Below are 19,093 nucleotides of genomic sequence, written 5' to 3'. Positions count from 1 at the left end.
ATCAAGATATGTTATTATGAACCAATATTGACTGGGGAAATTGAGTCCCATCTGGAACTGAAAGCAGGATGCTGGAGAAATAGAAATTCTCACATCAGCTCAGCAGTCAAATTGCTGTCCCACTGAGAGTTAGACATCATAAGCCGGGTTGTTGGGACATACATATGTAGTGTACAAACACTCTCCCTCTCTCCCTTTAAGACAGACATACACACACACACACACACACACACACACACACAACCAGCGTACTGCATGAAAGCGTGCAAAACATGCATGCACGCACAATTTGCACAAGCATGCGCTCACCCACACAAATTCAAGCACAGTAAATACACACTTTCACACCTAGCCCTGTGCTCCATGGACACATTATACAGTAGGTGTGTATGTTAGCTGAGTCGATATATTTATGTGAGTGTGTGTGTGTGTGTGTGAGTGGGCCCCAGCTTGTGGTGTCTGGCTCACAGCATGCTGGTAAACAGCATGCAGCCGAGATGATGTGGGGACTCCAGGCTTCATGATTCATGCAGACGGGTTGATTAAAGAGCAATCGCAGCCCCCGCAGTGCGAGAAAGGGTGGCATAATCACCGCAAGAAAAACACTGTTTAGTAACATAAGTCTCAGCATGGTTCAAGTTCTGAAAGTTTTGAGGGGGCAAAAAGTTCTAAAATGTCTAAAGTTGGCAAAGAGGCCAATGATAGTGCAGGAAGATTCCCAATGAGTGGCCAGACAGATAGTGGCCACTGAGTATCTAACTGGGCAGAATAATCAGTGTTCATGCGGAGGGTGCAACAGTTTAGCAAACAATAAAACATTAATGCTGCTCTATCAGTATTTCTAAGATAAAAATGGATTAAATGAATGTATATTTTTTTGTGGGATACACCCACAGAGCTCTATCAGCAAAACCCACTTGGTCTCAGCTCTTCAGTGTTTTAGCGTCTTTAAGCTTTTTGTTTTTATGGTTTTAATGGCAACTTTAATATTTTGATAGACACCCTCTGCTCTGATCAGCGTTCTCGGCTACAGCAAGAAAAAAAGCCTCTACAAAAACAACCTCGCCTACACTGTGCTATATGGCAGACTAGTTAACTAGTAGAGCAATAGCAAATTAAAGATCTATTTGTCAGGAGCTGGTGGAGACCAACATAGAGCTAAAAGGAGACAGAGTACAGACAGACAGTCTACAGTGGGTTTATGAGAGCTTAACTTGTCAATACACTGAAATGCTAGTAAAAGTGCTCAAACAGGGGAGAAACTTTAGATAAAAAAGATGTTAAAGATGGTATATCATATTACTTAATAATTGGTTCGCAAATGTTTTTTGTATTTTTACATTACCTGGCACATTTTTTGAATTTATGAAATTAAAAAAAGACAGATCTGGTGTAGTTTTGACGATAATTTGCGAAATAGTAACAGAAGCCTCCAAACAAATGGTATGCAGTGCAGATAGAGTATGTTTCTCTCAAGAGCTGATTTGTATCTGTGCTGTGACTGTACAGATCGTTGGTAATAAAGGTGCAAAATAATAGGTGGCTCCAGTTGCCAGATGATGTGAAAGAATTATTTTGTATATGACAGACAAAAAGTGAATTTCACTTCAGTCCCAGAGACATTTGTCTTGTCATTTCATACAGAACACATTTATACATTTTATTTGTGTAAGCTTTGTGTTACTTATTTCAGGTTCTGTGAAACAAATATAACCCTTTTTACTCTGATGTGACATTTCATTTGGAATCTTTCAGGGAATCACAGCTCAACTCAACCAAACTACACTTCTTTTTATAGCACTTTTCATCCTGTATATATAAAGGTTGAATGAACTGATAGAGCCCAGAAAGCACTGTCTTCATGTGTTTCACAAAAAAATCTATATGTCAAGATTAGAACTGGATTAGGTGTGAATGAGAATTTTGTAGACATATATCTTAAAAACTGTTGTTTCTAAGTTTCAACATAGTCATCTAAATGATTTCAATTATGTTATTTTGACCTGCAAAAGACATCTAGACTGCCATGGTTCAAAGAGAGCTCATGCTTATGGATGCAGACCAAGTAGCAGAATAAATCCGCCCCATACTTGGGCCACATGCTTGTTTTCTTCTGACCCAGTATATACCCGGTTCTGCAGTCCGAATCGGGCCCATATACAGCATGATTGTCAGGGTTAGGGTTAAGATTCCACATCTGGACCAATTCTGACATACATACAGAAATTCTTCCAGCTGTCAGTCAATACGGCAGGATAACAGCTATCTGCCCAGATGTGAAGGTGTATGGGCCAGACTTGGGCCAAAGACCGAGGCATATGTTGGGCCAGCACATATACCCTATCTGGGGAGGATTTGTTTTTTATGATCAGTGTGCAAACGATAGTGCCTGAGTCAAGTGAAGCTTTTGAGCCATTTTTTGTTTTGTGAGTCGGGTATTAGAAAGAATGGAGAGAAGAAAAGAAAGGCAAACAGATCATCAAGTTGTATTACCGATACGATACAGGAGAGATAAAAATGACCACTTAACAGCGTGACTGAATAAAATGTTTTAGGTACACAGAGGCATGTGATCATAGTGTTTACATGAATGGAATGCACAGGAAGAACGTGTCGTTGACTGAGCAGCAGCAAACAAGACAAGCGGAGGAGAAGAAGAAGAAACTCTGACCACAGATTACTAATGCCTCATAAAATCTCATAACGTGGATTCAAGGGTGACTGGTGCAGTCCTATGGTATATCCAAACACAGAAATAACATGTCACAGATCCACTGTACACCTGACAAAATGTAAATCATATATTACGAACCATAATAATTTAAACAAAGGCGTGTGAAACCAGACGCCTTTAAATATACAACATACAGTATAAGCAAGCTGAAAATGCTATTGTCCTTTCCTGTTCTCTTGATGGCTTGTAGTTTCAGAGGTTTCAAAAAGAAAACGCTCCACAAAATGACAACGTATATATTACATCAACGAGTCTTCAGATGCTCTGTCTTTCCACTTTCAATGATGTCAGTGTCTCGATGACACCGCTTTGGCAGATGAGCGTTAGCAGCCACATTTGCCTTCTTTAAGAAAAAAAAAAAAAAGAGTCCACGGTTTCTCGTTTTTACTTCTCTTCAAAATTCATTAGTCAAGTACTCCAGGAAGAAAACACAAATTGTTGAGCACAGTTCTGTGTCTTGTGAGTAATCACCCCCCCGTCTCCTTGTCTCCTTCAGAGGCCTGAAGCCACAGAGTCTGATGTGTCAGAGCTCTACGGCCTCTTGCTGGAGCAGGACTTGCAGCACTGCTGTCCATAGAACTTGTGGTTACAGACGCCGTGCTGGGGGACCAAGTGGCACCAGCTGAAATGATCCACACAGTGTTCATCTGCAGAGAGAGAGAACAGGAACATTCACTTAGAAGTTATTTTTTTGTTTTTGTTTAGTGGACCTTTTATTTATTCATTTTTTGATCGGTCATTTGATTGTTTAGCCAAAACAAGTGTCAGAAAGTAGTGAGAAGTGGTCATCGCAATTTCCCACAACCCACACTGACATCTACATATTGATTGTACATTCTGACAAATGAGTTTAGCCGCCCAGAGAGCTTCATTTTATAGCGAAGACACTGTCTATGATAACAAGGTTATCATCGTTAACTAAAAGTAATGAAATAACAAAAACTAGAAAAAACATTTTTGTTAACTGAAATAAAAATAAAAACGAGGCTTTATAAAAAGAAACTATTACTAACTAAAACTGTATCGTGTGTTTACGAAGCTAACTAAAATAAACTAAAATTTTAGAGAAAATGTTGTTAGTTTTTGTCTTGGTCAATAATCTAATACAAAAGCAGAGTGTTTTGGGTGGATATGAATCTATCCACCAATTTTCTTGTTGTGCCAGATGGAAAATTATCTGGCTCTCAGACCAGTACATGTGCACTTTAAGTGTCCAAAAGATTCACTGTATTATTGATCTCAAGTAACGTCCTGTTAAATTTTTCTGGTTAATGACACAAACACACTGACTAACACACATCTTGTATAGTCGTCTTTTTTTGGTAAATGGTCATCTGTCTTAAGTGAACATATTTTTAAGATGGTGTGATGTTTTGTTGAGTTTTTATTACACAATACTTTTTGTGACCTTTGTGAATCCCCCCCGACAAACCCCCCTCATTACAAAAAAACTAACACTGAAACCAATAAAAACTAAAGTAAAAGTAAGCATTTTCAAAAAATAAAAATTAAACTAAACAAGCAAACCCGCCTTAAAAACTGATTAAAACTAAACTGAAATTGAAAACAAAAAGTCAAAACAAAAATAAAAACTAATGAAAAATCATGATATATGATATAATCATGATCATAAAGATAAATCACACAAATTCATTCATTTTCTGTCATTTACTTGGACATGTCAATGGACAACCAATGGGCTTGAGTTGTCTTTGGAAAAACACCTCCTAAAGAGAGGGAATGCCAACTCCACCAAGCGCTGTACTTTCAAGTAAATTTGACTTCATGAATTTGTCTTTGTCTGTCTGAGGAATTTACCTTTTGGTGTCGGTCCAGCAGCTGTGACGCGGCCAGGGCGTTGTGCTGGAGCCGGGGGAGCGGCGGGGCAGAAGTGTGTGTTGCACGCCCTAGACGTGACAGGCCTCTGATGGGGCAGGCAGCCAGCTGCGGGACGACCTTGCCGCAGACACTGGATGGACCGAGTTTGAACCCCTCCGCCACAGGATACAGAGCACTGAGACAGAGTCGGGAGAGGAACAGCAGAGAGACAAAAACAAAAGGAACGGCAGAATGAGACGAGGAGAAGTGAGAAGGAGCGCAGGGATATAAATAGGAGAAGGAGATCAAACACTGCAGCGCATGGAGAGAAAAGAGTTGTCATAAAAAGAGCAGAGGAGGCAAGGGAACGGATGGAGGAAAAGTCCATACAGAGACCAAGAACAGATGAAGAAAACAAACATCCCATCCAGCATGTACTCGCCCTCCAGCGAGCTGTCAGTATATATCTTCTCTGGTGGAAACATACTGGGATCACAAGCTCTAGATCAAGCAGAATAAGACTCTGCGCTGTATGAGGTTGCCCTTAAGACTTTTTGCATAATAGATGATATAACACATAAACTACACAACCTGCCCCGAAAGGCTCTGTAACAGAATGGAGCTTTTGGATAACATCTGAGGCCCCTTCCACATTGCCAGCCACTGATGGTAAGAACTAGGCGAAGTCTGTGAACTAGCACCACCTACACTCTACAGTCTGCATTTGAGGTTTATAGGGAAACAGAGGAGCTACTCGTGGTCATATGTCCTGTATCGATCAGAGTTCTGGCCCAGACATTGGGCTGCCTTCTTTATTCCAGGGCCTCCCAGAGAAGAAGGCCTGGTAAACAAAAATCAATGAAGTGAGAGATGGAGGGCTGGGAAATAAATGCTGCGAACCTGAGGAGCCCTTTTTCGGAAGATTTGTTGGTTTAGAAGCAGCTGTTAACAAAGTGGGATGACTAGCAGCTAGTAGCTAATTTTGAAGAACTTTGCACAACTATAAAGGTTCCATATAGTATAAAGGTAGATTTCCATGTGTTGTTTGATTATAAAGCAGCTCTAGGTTCTATATTAATACTGTGAAAGTATCAAAGCCTCAGTCCACAGAGAAAAGCACATAGCCTGTATTCAGAAACTGAGCCTTAAAACAGGCCGTCAGGACTTCTGTTACTTTGTGATGTCACAACAAAGCAGTCACAGCTCTAAGTCATGTCCCAAGCTGACAGCTGTCAGTCAGCCTGAAAAAAGAAAACTTTTTGAAAGGCTTAAAAAAAACCATTCGATCTCAAACTCTTTGAATGCTGAATATTGTTCTTCCTACAGCCCCATGCACAGTGCTACAGCATGTAGAGAAATCCAAAGCTTGACCTGTCTGGCAGGCCTAGTTATTAAGCTACGATGGACAGTTGCTGTTAGGGGACCGAGTTTAGCAAAGTTAAATTTGAATTAAATTTTTTTTTTGTCAGAGAAAGAAATCAAATATAAAAAGGTAGATGTAATGTTGATGTATGTGTATATTTTCTACATGAACTAAGAAAGAAAATATACACATACATCACCATTACATCTACCTTTCTTTGTTTTGAAAGACTTTTGCCATCAAGAATAAAATCAGCTTTTATACTTCCTGTCTCTTGTCCAGGTAACTTAAGTGTCATCATGGCTACAATCACAAACTCTCTCAGCATCCATTCATCACAAGGCCAAGGGATCCAATGTTCTATCAAATATCCAAGTAAAAAGAAAGACTCTTTGCAGCTTTTGGCTGTGTAATTTGAACACATCACACATGTCACCATAGTGTGTCACACGTGGGAGAAAAGCTCCAAACTGGAAGACTTTCAGCTGGACAACACATGTCAGTCTGTCATGTAGACAGTTTTTGGATCATAGCGTGAGCAAATGTACCTGCTGCCAGGGAGAGGAGTACCAGCCTAAGACCACAGCGTTGGAGGTTGTTCTGCCAGCGACGACCCGAGGGAGCTCTGGGCACGGACCTCGGTTGCAGCCCTGCTGGAGATCCACCAAAGGTTTGGCCATATTCCTGCACCTCCGTGTGGGGAACTCCACATACCTGAGCGGGAGAGGACAGGTTGTCTGCTCAAAATCATTTTTCCTACAGGGCTTCCAATTTTGAAAACAGATCTGAAATTCTGATTCAGAGGACATAGTACACAGATGACACAGTGGGGTTTTAAGTATCTGTGCAGATATTTTAAAGTGTGAGGGACGTCTTGGTGTGCAGTTGAAGAAACGTACCCTCCCTGCGAGTCTCTCTCCCCGCAGCGAAGCTCTCTCTTTTGGATGCCTGTGCCACAAGACCTGGAGCACTGAAAAAGAGTGCAGGCAGGAGGGACAATTTTGGAAAATGAACTCTGTGAGTGAGTGAGTAAGTGTATATGTGTGTGTGTGTGTGTGTGTGTGTGTGTGTGTGTGTCTGTGTCTGTGTGTGTGTGTTTTAATGTGTGTGCAGGGGGATCCCATAACAGCAGACACCACAAAGTTGTAGAAATAGAGCTAAAATACTAAGAGCTCTACTGAGTATTTTTCAGTCATTATATGTGATGAGCATGCAGTGTATATATACGTGTGTGAGTGTGTCGATGTGTCTGGCTCCGTTTCAAAATCCAAATCCCAGTGTATTCTGGGAGCTAACCTCACTGTGTTTTATCTTTCTAGTCTTTCTTGGCCGCAGTCCTGATCCTTAAACTGACTTTTTTCATTTCATATTCAACAACATGAACTATTTAGGGTGTAACCCTGGCCCCTGCCCCTACGGGTCTCTACTACTGTAGTTTACATGTATGAGAACGAAGAGGAAAACTTAACCGATTCACCATTATTTGGAACAGATGCTAAAATAATACTCTTTGTGAGTAGATGATTAACGGCATGATCAGGGTGCGAGATACAGTTGCATTCATGACCAGCCAGATACAATCCCCCCTTCTGTTTGTGAGTCTGGAATAATGGGCCAGAAAAGTGTTTTCATCATAAATGCAGAACATTATGATGACACAGTGAAGCTGACCTTTGACCTTTTGGATATAAAATGTCATCACGTCATCATTTTATCCTAATAGACATTTGTGTTACATTTTGTCATAATTAGCGTTTGAGCTCTTGAGTTGTGGCCAAAAACATGTTTTGTGAGGTCAAAGTGACCTTTGACCTTTGATCATCAAAATCTAAACAGTAACTCTTTGAGTCCAAGAGAACATTTGTGCAAAATTTGAAAAAATATATTGCCTCCAGCCAAAGCTGTCACTGACATGGAGGCAGAAATGTAACTTTCCAGGTTTAAAAATGATTACAAAATGTTTTTAGGATGTTGATTAACTTTGGAGTAAGTCAGCATATCTTGTCCTTGATGGAGTAAATAATCTGACAGCATCATTTCTTGCCAGACATTTAGTTTCTTTTTGTTCTGTCTACTATATTAAGTATTGTGCTTTGATGGCTGCATACTAACAATTATTTTAATTACTGATGAAGCTGTTCATTCTTTTTCAATGGGTTATTTAGTCATTTAGTCTATAAAATGTCAGCTAATCAGTAATCAGAGAAAGAATAAGAATAAAAAGATTTTCTCAGTTTCTGATAAAATATATTTAACTGCCTATCTACTTTAACAAAAGCAAAAAATGTAAGAGAGGAAAATCCAATTAATTTATTTCAATTAATTAAAAGATTAATCAGTTATTAAAATTGTTGTCAATTGATTTGACTGATTGTGTGTGAACATTAGCTGCTTTAATGTGTGTGAATCTTCCAGTACAGTGTAAAGTACAGTTTCTATTATCTTTATAACACAAGTTATTTAGTGTAATATGTACTGCGCTTTATTGAATTCTTAATTTTCAGTTATTCCTTTTTCCTCGGCTTCCAGGCCAGTTTATATGTCATGTCTTCTACAGTGCACACAGATCACCAAGCAACATGGACACACAAATACAAGGTGCATCACCAAAAGCTATTTCTTTTGACACATTTCAAGAGCTTAAGGGTGGATTTTTCCTCAAAATTGTTAAACTGAAAGCAACACGTTTCACTTCTGATGCTGCTGCTCCTTGAGCTTCCTGTCTCTCTGTTCCTACCTCTCCCCAGGGAGTGGGGATCCACTGCAGCCTCTCGTTTTTGGGGCAACGCCGCAGGACGCAGGTCTCTTGGGCTTTGGGTCTGTGGTGCTGTCTGCACATGCTGTCGGGCACCACCACCGCTTTGGCCCCAGGATCAGTGCTACTGCAAAACACACTCCGCTTCCTCAGTCCACGGCCACAGGTCTTAGAGCACTGTGGGCGGACAAAGAGGAAGTAGAAGGAGTCAGTGTGGCAGAGACACAGATGACTGCATCATCAGTAATCAAAGGTTTAATGACTGTACACATACACTAACTTAGTCTGATACTTTCTTATGATTGTTTTAACCTTCAGCTTTCATCGTGTTTCAGCACTGGGCCATATGAACAGAGAGTAAATCCTTGGCACTGTGAATGCATTTGTAATTCACCACATACTGGACAAGCAAGCAGAAGGTCACTGGTTTGATGACAGCACATTATGGCATAACATTAAATACAGTAAACCAATAACTCGGACATGAATGTGACCCCAGCCCATCATCGTCTCCACCGACAGCAGACGGTGCTGCTGTAAACTCCACATGAACTGCAGAGAGATGGACAACAGAGTCAAACTGCTCCGCTGGGAATGACGACCGCAGCCGTCAGGGCAGTTTAATGCAACAACATCACATTAATTTATTAGACATAGAACACATACACATCTGTGCATATCCATTTACATACACAACCACGCACGCACACACGTCCCAGTTGTCCTTTTGTCACTGAAAGGTCCGATTGATCTTTTTCAGGGAGACTGGCCTTGTCTCTGCATGACCGCAGACTGAACCTGGACCAGTGCTTCAAAACAGTCCAAGAGCACAACAACAGTGTCCTAAAGACTGATGGCTGAATGACAGCCGAATGTCCCGACTGTGCAGGTCACAGCAGCCAATCATTCCAGGAAGTTCGACAAACTATCTGATCTGCTGCCAAGCTGTTAGTGCTGGACACAGCAACATGAGCAAACCAAAGCCCTGGAAAGGTCAGAACTTTCAAGTCGTACTTGGTTAACAGCCACAGCATTAAGTGGCCTAATCAAATGTTACTATCCATGCAGGGAATAGATTCAGTCCTGCCAATGAACATTTTACAAGCACTGATCACCCAAGAGGAGTTCATTGCAAACCAGACAATGATGACTTAGGATCACTTTTGTGTGTCTGTTTTGTGATTCATTTGGTTACTAAATGCAGGTAGAATTCAATCTGAATAACTGATGAAACTGTATAAATTAAATCTCCACAATTTTAAACAAGGACAAGGGAACAGAGAAAATCATTTGTTTTTGATTGCAATCAAAATAGAAGACTAACTGGCAGATGTCACAGGTGTCATTATTAAATTCATGTCGTTTTTTTCCTAGTGCTTTCCACATGTCCAACAGAGGGCAGCAGAGCGTTTGTTTTAGCTTGAGTGAAACATCTGACAGCTTGCATAGGAAACTCACTGCATCCATGGAGAATCAAACTCCAGACTTTTGATAGTGTGTTTATAACTTAATATATGCATACTCATGACTACAATTCAGAGTCTACACATGTACATATTACACTTCCTGTGGATTTACAGTGTTTCCACAAACTCTGCAACCAGATTAGTCTTTGGTATTAGGAAAATCATAACAAGACTAAGAGCCTACAGCCACACTACATACAGTGATCTTTGAGCTAAATGCTAATGTAATGCACAATAACTGATGTTTACCAGATTCACAGTTTCAGTTTATGTTGTTAGCATGCTAACATCTACTGATTGGCACAAAACAAAATACAGCTGAAGATGTTGTGATATTTTTGCAGGTATTTGGTAAGTAATGAACAATTTGAAATGAGGTCTCGGGGGTCATTAAGATTCATTCCTCTAGGAGCCATGACAGTCTGTACTAAATCCTGTGCCAATCCAACAGAACATTTGACCTGCTGTTGGCACTAGATGAAAAGTCAGGTGATCACGAATGTCATTAGGGTTCATCCTCTGGGGACCATGAAAATAAGTAGCAAACCATTGAAGAGTTGTTGAGATATTTCAATCTGGACCAAAGAGATGGACCAAGAGCCATGCTGCTAGTGTGGCTAGCAGGTGTTCTATAAACCCACCTGTGACCAAGATCCGGTGCTCCACTCTGGTGGGCAGGCCTGGGTGTGGCAGGGCTGGACTTGGGCTGGAGAAATGACAGGGCAGAGGGAGTGTGCCACCACCTCTTCCCTCTGGTAGGTAACCTTCCTCAGGCAGCGCAGTGTCCTCGTCTGCTGGCCTCCTCCGCACGAGCGACTGCAAGGCCCCCAGTCGCCTGTTGCCCAGCTGGGGAGAGAGAGAGAGAGAGAGAGAGAGAGAGAGAGAGAGAGAGAGAGATGGAAGGTTTACGTCAGTTATCAGTGAACAATAGCATTAGTACATGTAAGTGATGCAGGGTTTTGCGCATGATATATGGAACTGCTATAGAGTAACTTCTGTCATCAGGATACCAGCCACATGACGGAGCTCCTAATCAGGACAGCCAACCACAGGTCCCAGCTCTAATCTGCTGCACTTATTTTGGGCCCAAACACACGAACAGAAAAAAACAATTTCACCCTAAATTACCAGTGAGTGCTATCACACCAAAGACGTCAGAAGACCGTATATTATTAAGTGGTTAAAAGCTCCAAATAGTGACCTAGTTGGGCTTTTCTTACTTTTCTTTTATTGATTAAAACATGGACTTGCTGCTTCTAAAATACTCACAATATTTTGATCTTTGTCATTGTCCAAATTGGAAGTTAATACAAAAAAAATAAACAGGCCGAGATATAAATCCATATCCATCCATCTCTCTGTTTACCATTCGTATCTGAAACTAAATATGGAAACCATATTGTATATACAACTCTCCATAAGAGCTTTCCCAGGTCTCCAGAGCCAACCGCAATATACAACATACAGTGAGGCCACAGGCAGATGTTGGTCCACAATCCCTCAATTCTCTCTTTTTGTCCTCTCCTCTGTCTTTTTCATTCTTCTTTCTATGTGTCCACTCTTCTTTTATCCTGTCCTCTCTCATTTTATTTCTAATGTCCTTCCTCTTAGTCCAGTCTGCTTTTGCCTCTCCATGTCCTCTCCTAAGTGTCTTTGAAATTTGCTTCACCACTGATGAAAGCCTACTGCTGTTTCAAAAATAGCTTCTGTCTTGGCATCGGCGCTAAAGGGGGAGATTACAGCAAATGAGTGGTCTGACAACCGCAGGCTTAGAAGAGGGACACGGAGAGATGGGCAGATGGCTCAGTCCAGTTCTGAGACGACATGCCACCGCAAAGACCATTCCTCCACGACGCCGACCTGCTCCGGGGGAAGAAAAATGCTTTCATTCTCTTTCAAATGCCGCAGACAAATGAAGCAGCAGGACTAAACTGCAATTTGGAAATGGGAAAGATGTGAACCATTGGGACCTGAAAGCGCTGGTTTTGGATTTTTGGCTTGGGGACTGTTTGCTTTTTTTCCCTCTGTTTTCCCTGGCTTATAAATAACAATATATCATTGGGGAAAAGTGGCTGAAGTGCCACTCTGCTTCGCTGCAAACCACCACTGACCTAGCTGTAATTTGTATCTGAAATGTTTCAATAACTGACATATTTTGAGGTAGCAGAGTGCATTACTGCAGTGGAGGTTCTGAAAAGCTCACCCATGCATTTTTAGTACGTGTATGGCTGCAGACCAGCTACTGCCAATGAATGAACAGGTTTTCTTACCCTGATATTGAGCTTGATTGAAAGCCAATGGTTTTCCTAAGTTCATCATGTTGTGACCAAAATGACTACGTCTGCTTAACAGGTTGCTAAACCCATATTAACCAGGACTCTATGAGACTATGAATTTGTAAAACTCAGATTTTTATACTTGTGTGGTTTGGTGTAGGCTACTTCCCGTCTGTACTCATCTTTCTTGTAAAAACACCCCTTCTGTCTCTCTCCGTGTATTTTTTTCCTTTCTCAGCCCTTCAATCTAATTTTGTCATTCAATGGTCCTTACAGCCTCTGATGTCTGTATTCCTTTCAGTTACTTCTTTACAATGTTGGTATTACATGATCTTGGTACTGTTGTTGCATTCGTTCAAAAGCTGTGTCCCAATCCAGGGGCCGCATCGTTCGGAGGCTGCATGTGAAGACCGACTGCGTCACAGTGGCGTGACTAGGCTGTCCCATTTCCAAGGCTCCTTCAAATGCTGCTGACAAATCTGCAGGTGGGGTTGAGACTTGAGCCATTGCGAATGTTATTAGTGACACCTGTGCTTTTGCTACGGTGACAACTCAACATGTCTGTTGTGAAAAAGGCCTGGTAATTTTACAAAATCTAAATGTGGACCAGTGTTTATCAAATGGATAAAAGGGAAATGTTGGACTTCAGTGAAGGATAAAAACCCTTCACATTTAGTCTTACTACCAAACTAAGAATAAAAAAACTACTACTATTTTGACTTTAAAATATAACAGAGCCTGAGTGGTCTCTTAAGGTTAAGAGTCAAGGCTGAGAACACAATGTCTACGACATGATACCCAGGAATATATCATCCAAAGTAACATATGTAACATGCTTTTGGCTCCAAAAACATATTGGCTAAAATGTTGCATGTTTTTTTTTTTAATCATTTTTTTGACTTTGTGCAAACAACAAGAATAAAGCAAACTTTGTTTTGATTTCCAACCAATTTGTGTGCATTTTCATTGCCTGCTGTTGTCAATGTGGTTCTTAATCCTGTCTCTAACCTCATCCACCAGCAGCACAATTACTTTCCTCCTCCAGTTTGGTTATCTATTTGTTTCCCATTTAGAAAACATCCCATTATTCTATCCCTATTTATATATTAATATATTCCAAAGATGTTAACTGTTGCTTTGTTTACCACATATTTTTTGTCTCTGACTGGCTCTTCCTGCTCTGAGCACACATGTGATTACTCATTTCAGAGCAGCTCTTAAATGTTACTCTTGCACTGTTCTGTAAGTATGTATCTTATTCTCTCTCTCTCTCTTTTTTTACTTGAATGTTGGCTCTGTAGAGCATTCTTCAGTCTAATTCTTACAGGTTTGATAAATCCAGGCTCTCAGCATCTTGTGCGTACATCTTTTGTCTCTTTTTTTTCTGCACATATTCTCTGGCACAGGTACAACGCGCCTCACTTTGATTTGTCTACATATGCTGCTGCTGCGTGATACACACGGAGAAATCCCCAACCTGTGGTAAGTGAGTCTGCAGATGGCCTCTGCCAAGAGAAAGAGCAAAATAACTTCAAACAGCAGAGATGGAACTACAGAGGAAGAGAAGATGGAGAGGTAGTACGAGCTGGGGATGGGGGGCTGGGACAAAGCAAGGCAGGACACAAATGTCTATGAGATATGAGTGCATCTCTTCCTGACTGCAAGCTGGGCTGGAAGATTGAACTAATGTCTTCATGCATCCCCCCTTTTATGTTCAGAAATTGCTACAACACCACAGTCTAGAATACTTGTTTTCCTCGACACCCATACGGGGAGTGAAGGTTTAAAATGGGTCTAAAGCAAAAGGGGGTAGATGGGAGTGAAGGGGCGAGGGTGTGGAGAGGGGGAGTTTTGCATGGCTAGACTGGCTCTGCCCCGTGGGAATCCAGCCGTCTCTGCACAATAAAACATGGATAGGCCTGTCAGCACCCGAGATACACACCGCAGAGATAAGCAGGCACTTTTACATTCCTTTTCCTGTCAGGCACACTTACACTCAAACACAGAGCACACATGCATTCCACCTCATTGTCAATTTTTTTTTCTCTGCTGGGCCCTTGAATGTGTGCCCATACATCATGGAGGTCTTGATGTAGTCATTAAAGCTTTCATGCTGCTCACTCAACTCAACTGTCTTTCTGTGCAGCGCCCATAAATTGGCTCGTACACACAACCAGCTGAGAAATGGTGTCAACTACTGTATAATAAGATCCATGGGTGTCAAACACTGCTTTATTTTCCACGGATGGACAACATGCACTGATGCTATTTATCTGGACTATACCACTTTTCTTCACTCAAACAAAGGGGGGAGGTCAGGACACGCAACACGGCTGTTTAATACCTTTCGCCAAGATAAGAGAAATGGTATGCCTGAGATTAGGGGCAGGAAATGCCCTCTCGGGTGGTGGGAAACTTGGTGAGAAACAGAGGCTGTATGTTGGAGGTGCAACCGATAGTTGTCTGGCTTGTTCAAACCCCTGACACAGGAGAAAGTTCAGTCTGGACTAGTTGCACTGCTGATGATGGACAAAATGATCATCAACATTAACATCAAACACAAGCAGCTTGTATTTCTATTTTTACCTCATGGTTTGGATCCATAATACATTATTTCAGCATCATACATTTGGAAAATGTGTATGCATATGAACTGTAATCGTGCATGCTGCCCTGTGTGTGTGTGCATTTGTGTGTATGTGTGTACACTCTCACTGAACCCAAGACACGGTTCCCTGCCCGTTCTTTGGAGCAGCGCAGTAAATCAAGCTAGCTCCAGTTCCCTCAGCCAAAGGCCTACATAGGAGAGAAGCCATTTATTCAGTGCTGTTGCAACGTGTTACTCCACTGCACTTAAGCGTGGTTTCCTCCTTTGCTTGCTGCACTGGCCCCCGAATGCTCAGATTCCTTTAAAAATGCATGCCATTAAGTACAATGTCTATGCAGCTGAGATAGAACATGGGCAGAAACTTTGGGCTGAGAATATATGAGAAATATATGCTATGCACAGAAAGGAACAACGCCTTTGATGTCTCCCTTGTTCCCTTCAGCTATGTCTTTGTTTTTTTCTTTCTCTCATTCTCAAGTGTTCGCTAAAGTAAAAATTCCACTGCAGACTTGGAAATATCATCCTGTATTTACTTCATGACAAAAACAGTCAACCAGTTGGTAGAACTTTCTGTCTGGGGATAAGACTGAAATAAGATGTTTCTGACAGGGCTGTAGCCAGGGATTTTAGAAATACTGAGGTCAAAACTACAAATTCCAAAACAGAACCCCACCCACCTGAGAAATGTTTGACCAGCCACAAACCGAACTCTGGAAACTTGTCGAGGTATTTAGCTAAGAGTCTACAGCCATGCTAGCAGCTCTGTGAAGCTGTACTTAGCCACTGCAGCGTTTTGAACTAAATACTAACGTTAGCATGCTGACGCGCTAACAGTGAAGTTTGCTGTGTCCACATCATAGTTGTACACGTTAGCATGCTAACATTTGCTAATTAGCAATAAGCACAAAGTGCATCAGCAGCTGATGATTCCCATTTAGAGGCACAAATTTCACATTTTTTTTATTTACTTAAGGAGACTATTTGTAAGTTTTCTCTTCCGCTGAACATGGTTTCTTGTCAGGTGTAGGTGGTGGTGTAACTTGACAAGAGCTTCAGCCATTATCGTCTTTATAATATGAGTAGCGCTTTGTCTTCAGGGCAGATTGGAGGCTACAGTAAGTCGCTATGAGTGACAAAATGGAATAGAAGAAAAGTCGTGATCGAGACAAGAGTTAACATTGGTGTTGCTTTCCACGGCGTACAAATAGCTCCTTTAACTGTTCACTTTTGTTTTCTGTAAATTTTTGCTTTATACATCCGCCTTAAAATCCCAACACTCTGTGATTACACATCCAACATGTGTATAATCACAGAGTGTAAACTTTTCATGTCATTTAACCACTCAGATTCCCAGAAATACAACAGAGGACATGACACTGTGACTTCACTGGTGGCTACAACCCTGTTTTTTGACATCATCTAAATCCAGAACTGTGAGCTTAAAATAAGTGTCCTTGACTGTAGTGAGAAATAATAAAATATTATAATGTTTTAAACCATTAGGTCTGCGTTCATCTACTAGTTAAAACTGGTTAAGGCTTGTTAAGACTTGCCAACCTGAGAGAGTTCAGATTAAACTAAAAGGTCTGCTTGCCATCCACCAGGAGCCTCTTCTCACCAGGCAGTAGAACAAAGATGGACATCACAAACATGAAGGCAAGAAATCAAACGCTGCACGATTCTGTCACGACTGTGTGATTAAAATCCCTTCGACACTCACTCTACAGATGGACATGCAGAGAAAACACTGCAATGCAATAAGTACAGACTGACTCAACAGCACAGTGGACAGAGAGTGCTTTCTTGTGTTTTCTCAAAAAGGAAAATGGAAAGAAAAAAAGAAAAATTAGAGAGTGAACAGAGAAGAGAGGAGCACGGAGAACAGAGTGGTGGCTGGCCACAGTAAATGGACCACAGGCAACCTCCACACTGCTCAACCACAGCGTCTGTGTGTGTGTGTGTGTGTGTGTTCGCGTGTGTGTGTGTGTGTGTGTGTGTGTGTGTGCCTGTAATAAAGACAGCACCAAAGGTTCCTGAAAATTTGGCAACAGAAACACACATGCCACCTGAGCCACACACACACGCAGCAGCACTTACTATGCAGGGCAGGGCTGTGTGTTGCAGAGATGGGAGCCCAGCGTCGGTCTGGTGAGGGGATTACACATGGTGGAGTTGACCTGAACCTTCTGGTCCTGCAAACAGATAGCCTTGGTCGAGATACGACCTGATGGAAAAATGAAAAATAAAAAGAGTTTTGATGTAGTTCCTGCGGGTGATTTCACTACATCAGTTACATTTTTTTAACTGTCGTAGATCAAGATGTCTGGGTTAAGTCAGTATGTCTGTCTGCATGCCTGATGACTGTTGCCGCCTTTGGAGACGAGCTAGAACAAAACACACACACACACACACACGCACACACGCACGCACACACACACAACACACTCACACACACACACACACACACACACACACACACACAAACACACAGACATATCCATTCACTGACAAGTGAGCAGGGGGTTACTGAGAGTCTTTTGGGACCAACAGAATCTGAACTTCTCAAGTGACAAAGGTGCTTTTCATTAGCCTTAACACACTTCCTGGACCACACAGTAGCAGAGGGGAATTGTACAGAATATAAAAACATATAAACACACACACACACACACACACACACACACACAGACACACACACACACACATATATAGAGACATATACAAAAACAGACACAAATATACAAATAAAATCACACCCTTGGGGACATTTGACCATTTGTTAAGCCCCATCCTCCTTAGTTACCGCTGCTGTGCCTGTCAAACTTTCTGTTCTCACACAGCACATATGCAGTTAACAAATACTGTGGCATATCAGCCACTCTAAATTCTTAATAGTTTTCTGAAACAACGGGCTTCAGATGGAGATAAACAAAAGCACTGTCAACCTTCAATTTTACCTTTTAGAGAAGTTCACTGGCAGATTTGATCAGCTGTAACAAGCTAGCTAGTACCTAAGCAATTATGTGCCATGACTTGAAAAGGCTTTCTCTGTCTGACTTTTTAATGTTTCTAACTGACTTGTTTCAAAACAAGAATCTTGTAAAAGGGGATGTTAAATATGCATGATACATGATATCATGCTGAAAGACTGAGGTTAAGAGCCGGTTAATGTTCCATCAGAATTAGACATGCTGTCTAACCACGTCGGCTGTTAAGTGTTTATACCTGGTTCAAATGGCCACACTTGAAGACAGACTGAAACGCACGCCGCCACACAAAATGTTGTTTAAAAATGTGGATAGCAGTGCACATTTTGCACAAGCTAATATTCTAATAAAATATAAAATGTGTTTCGCAATTGTAACTCTATCTGAAGTAACACTGGCTGAGGTTGTTTGAGTGTAGATGTCTCAGAGAGAAAGAGCAGGACAGAGCTGCTAACATTATTAGTGTAGTTAGTAAGTTAGCTAGCTGGACTTGCTAACGAATGCAGCTTATGTTGGAGGAGATAAACGCACTGTTTCTATTCCATTCAAACGCTAGGAAAAAGGACAACCCTCAGAACTCTTTGAAAGCAAAGGATTGCTCTTACTACAGCCTCATGCACACAGTTTCAACATGTGGAGAAACCCAAAGCTTTACAGGCCTGCTGTGCCTAGTTACTTTTGCTAACCTATAAGTGGGGCATAACTGCTCAAAGGAGGGGTTAAGCAAAAGTTCAATTAATGTACACAACACATGAACATACACAGAGCACATGTACTGGCCCACATTCAAACACAAACACACACAGCCTCACCTCCAGCACAGGGAGCGGAGCAGTCCGAGCGCACCACACCCCAGCTGTAGTCAGGTTTCCTCTCAGTGCGAGGCAGAGTGTACTCCCACACCACACCCGGGTTTTTTCCCTGCAGGAGGATCTGTCAGGCAAGAACACAGTCAGTCAGAAAGGTATCACATGTGTGGATGTAGTTTGTCTTTTAACCTTTATTTAGCCACGGAAAGCATCACATTGGTTTTCAGATGTTCACATTACATTGGGAGTCATCCACTGCAACCACTTTTTTCCTGGC

General features: G+C 41.5%; 1 protein-coding gene across 2 annotated transcripts in view; it reads right to left on the bottom strand.

Annotated features, from left to right (window-relative positions):
- Positions 1 to 2,470: 2,470 nt before the first annotated feature.
- adamts18 (ADAM metallopeptidase with thrombospondin type 1 motif, 18) overlaps positions 2,471 to 19,093 on the bottom strand; it is a 61,104-nt gene continuing 44,481 nt past the window's right edge. For both annotated transcript variants that reach the window (XM_056381928.1, XM_056381967.1), the window contains 8 exons: positions 18,820 to 18,940; positions 17,118 to 17,244; positions 10,778 to 10,982; positions 8,653 to 8,847; positions 6,815 to 6,885; positions 6,464 to 6,629; positions 4,553 to 4,748; positions 2,471 to 3,381 (listed from right to left, as the gene is read on the bottom strand). In XM_056381928.1, coding sequence (XP_056237903.1) covers positions 3,266 to 3,381; positions 4,553 to 4,748; positions 6,464 to 6,629; positions 6,815 to 6,885; positions 8,653 to 8,847; positions 10,778 to 10,982; positions 17,118 to 17,244; positions 18,820 to 18,940 — 1,197 coding nt within the window. In that variant the 3' untranslated portion in view covers positions 2,471 to 3,265. The remainder of the gene's footprint in view (positions 3,382 to 4,552; positions 4,749 to 6,463; positions 6,630 to 6,814; positions 6,886 to 8,652; positions 8,848 to 10,777; positions 10,983 to 17,117; positions 17,245 to 18,819; positions 18,941 to 19,093) is intronic.

This window comes from Seriola aureovittata, chromosome 1 (genome assembly GCF_021018895.1).
Source record: "Seriola aureovittata isolate HTS-2021-v1 ecotype China chromosome 1, ASM2101889v1, whole genome shotgun sequence".
NCBI classification, from domain to species: domain Eukaryota; kingdom Metazoa; phylum Chordata; class Actinopteri; order Carangiformes; family Carangidae; genus Seriola; species Seriola aureovittata.
Note: the sequence above shows the minus strand (reverse complement) of the source record. Positions and strands in the feature narration are given on the sequence as shown.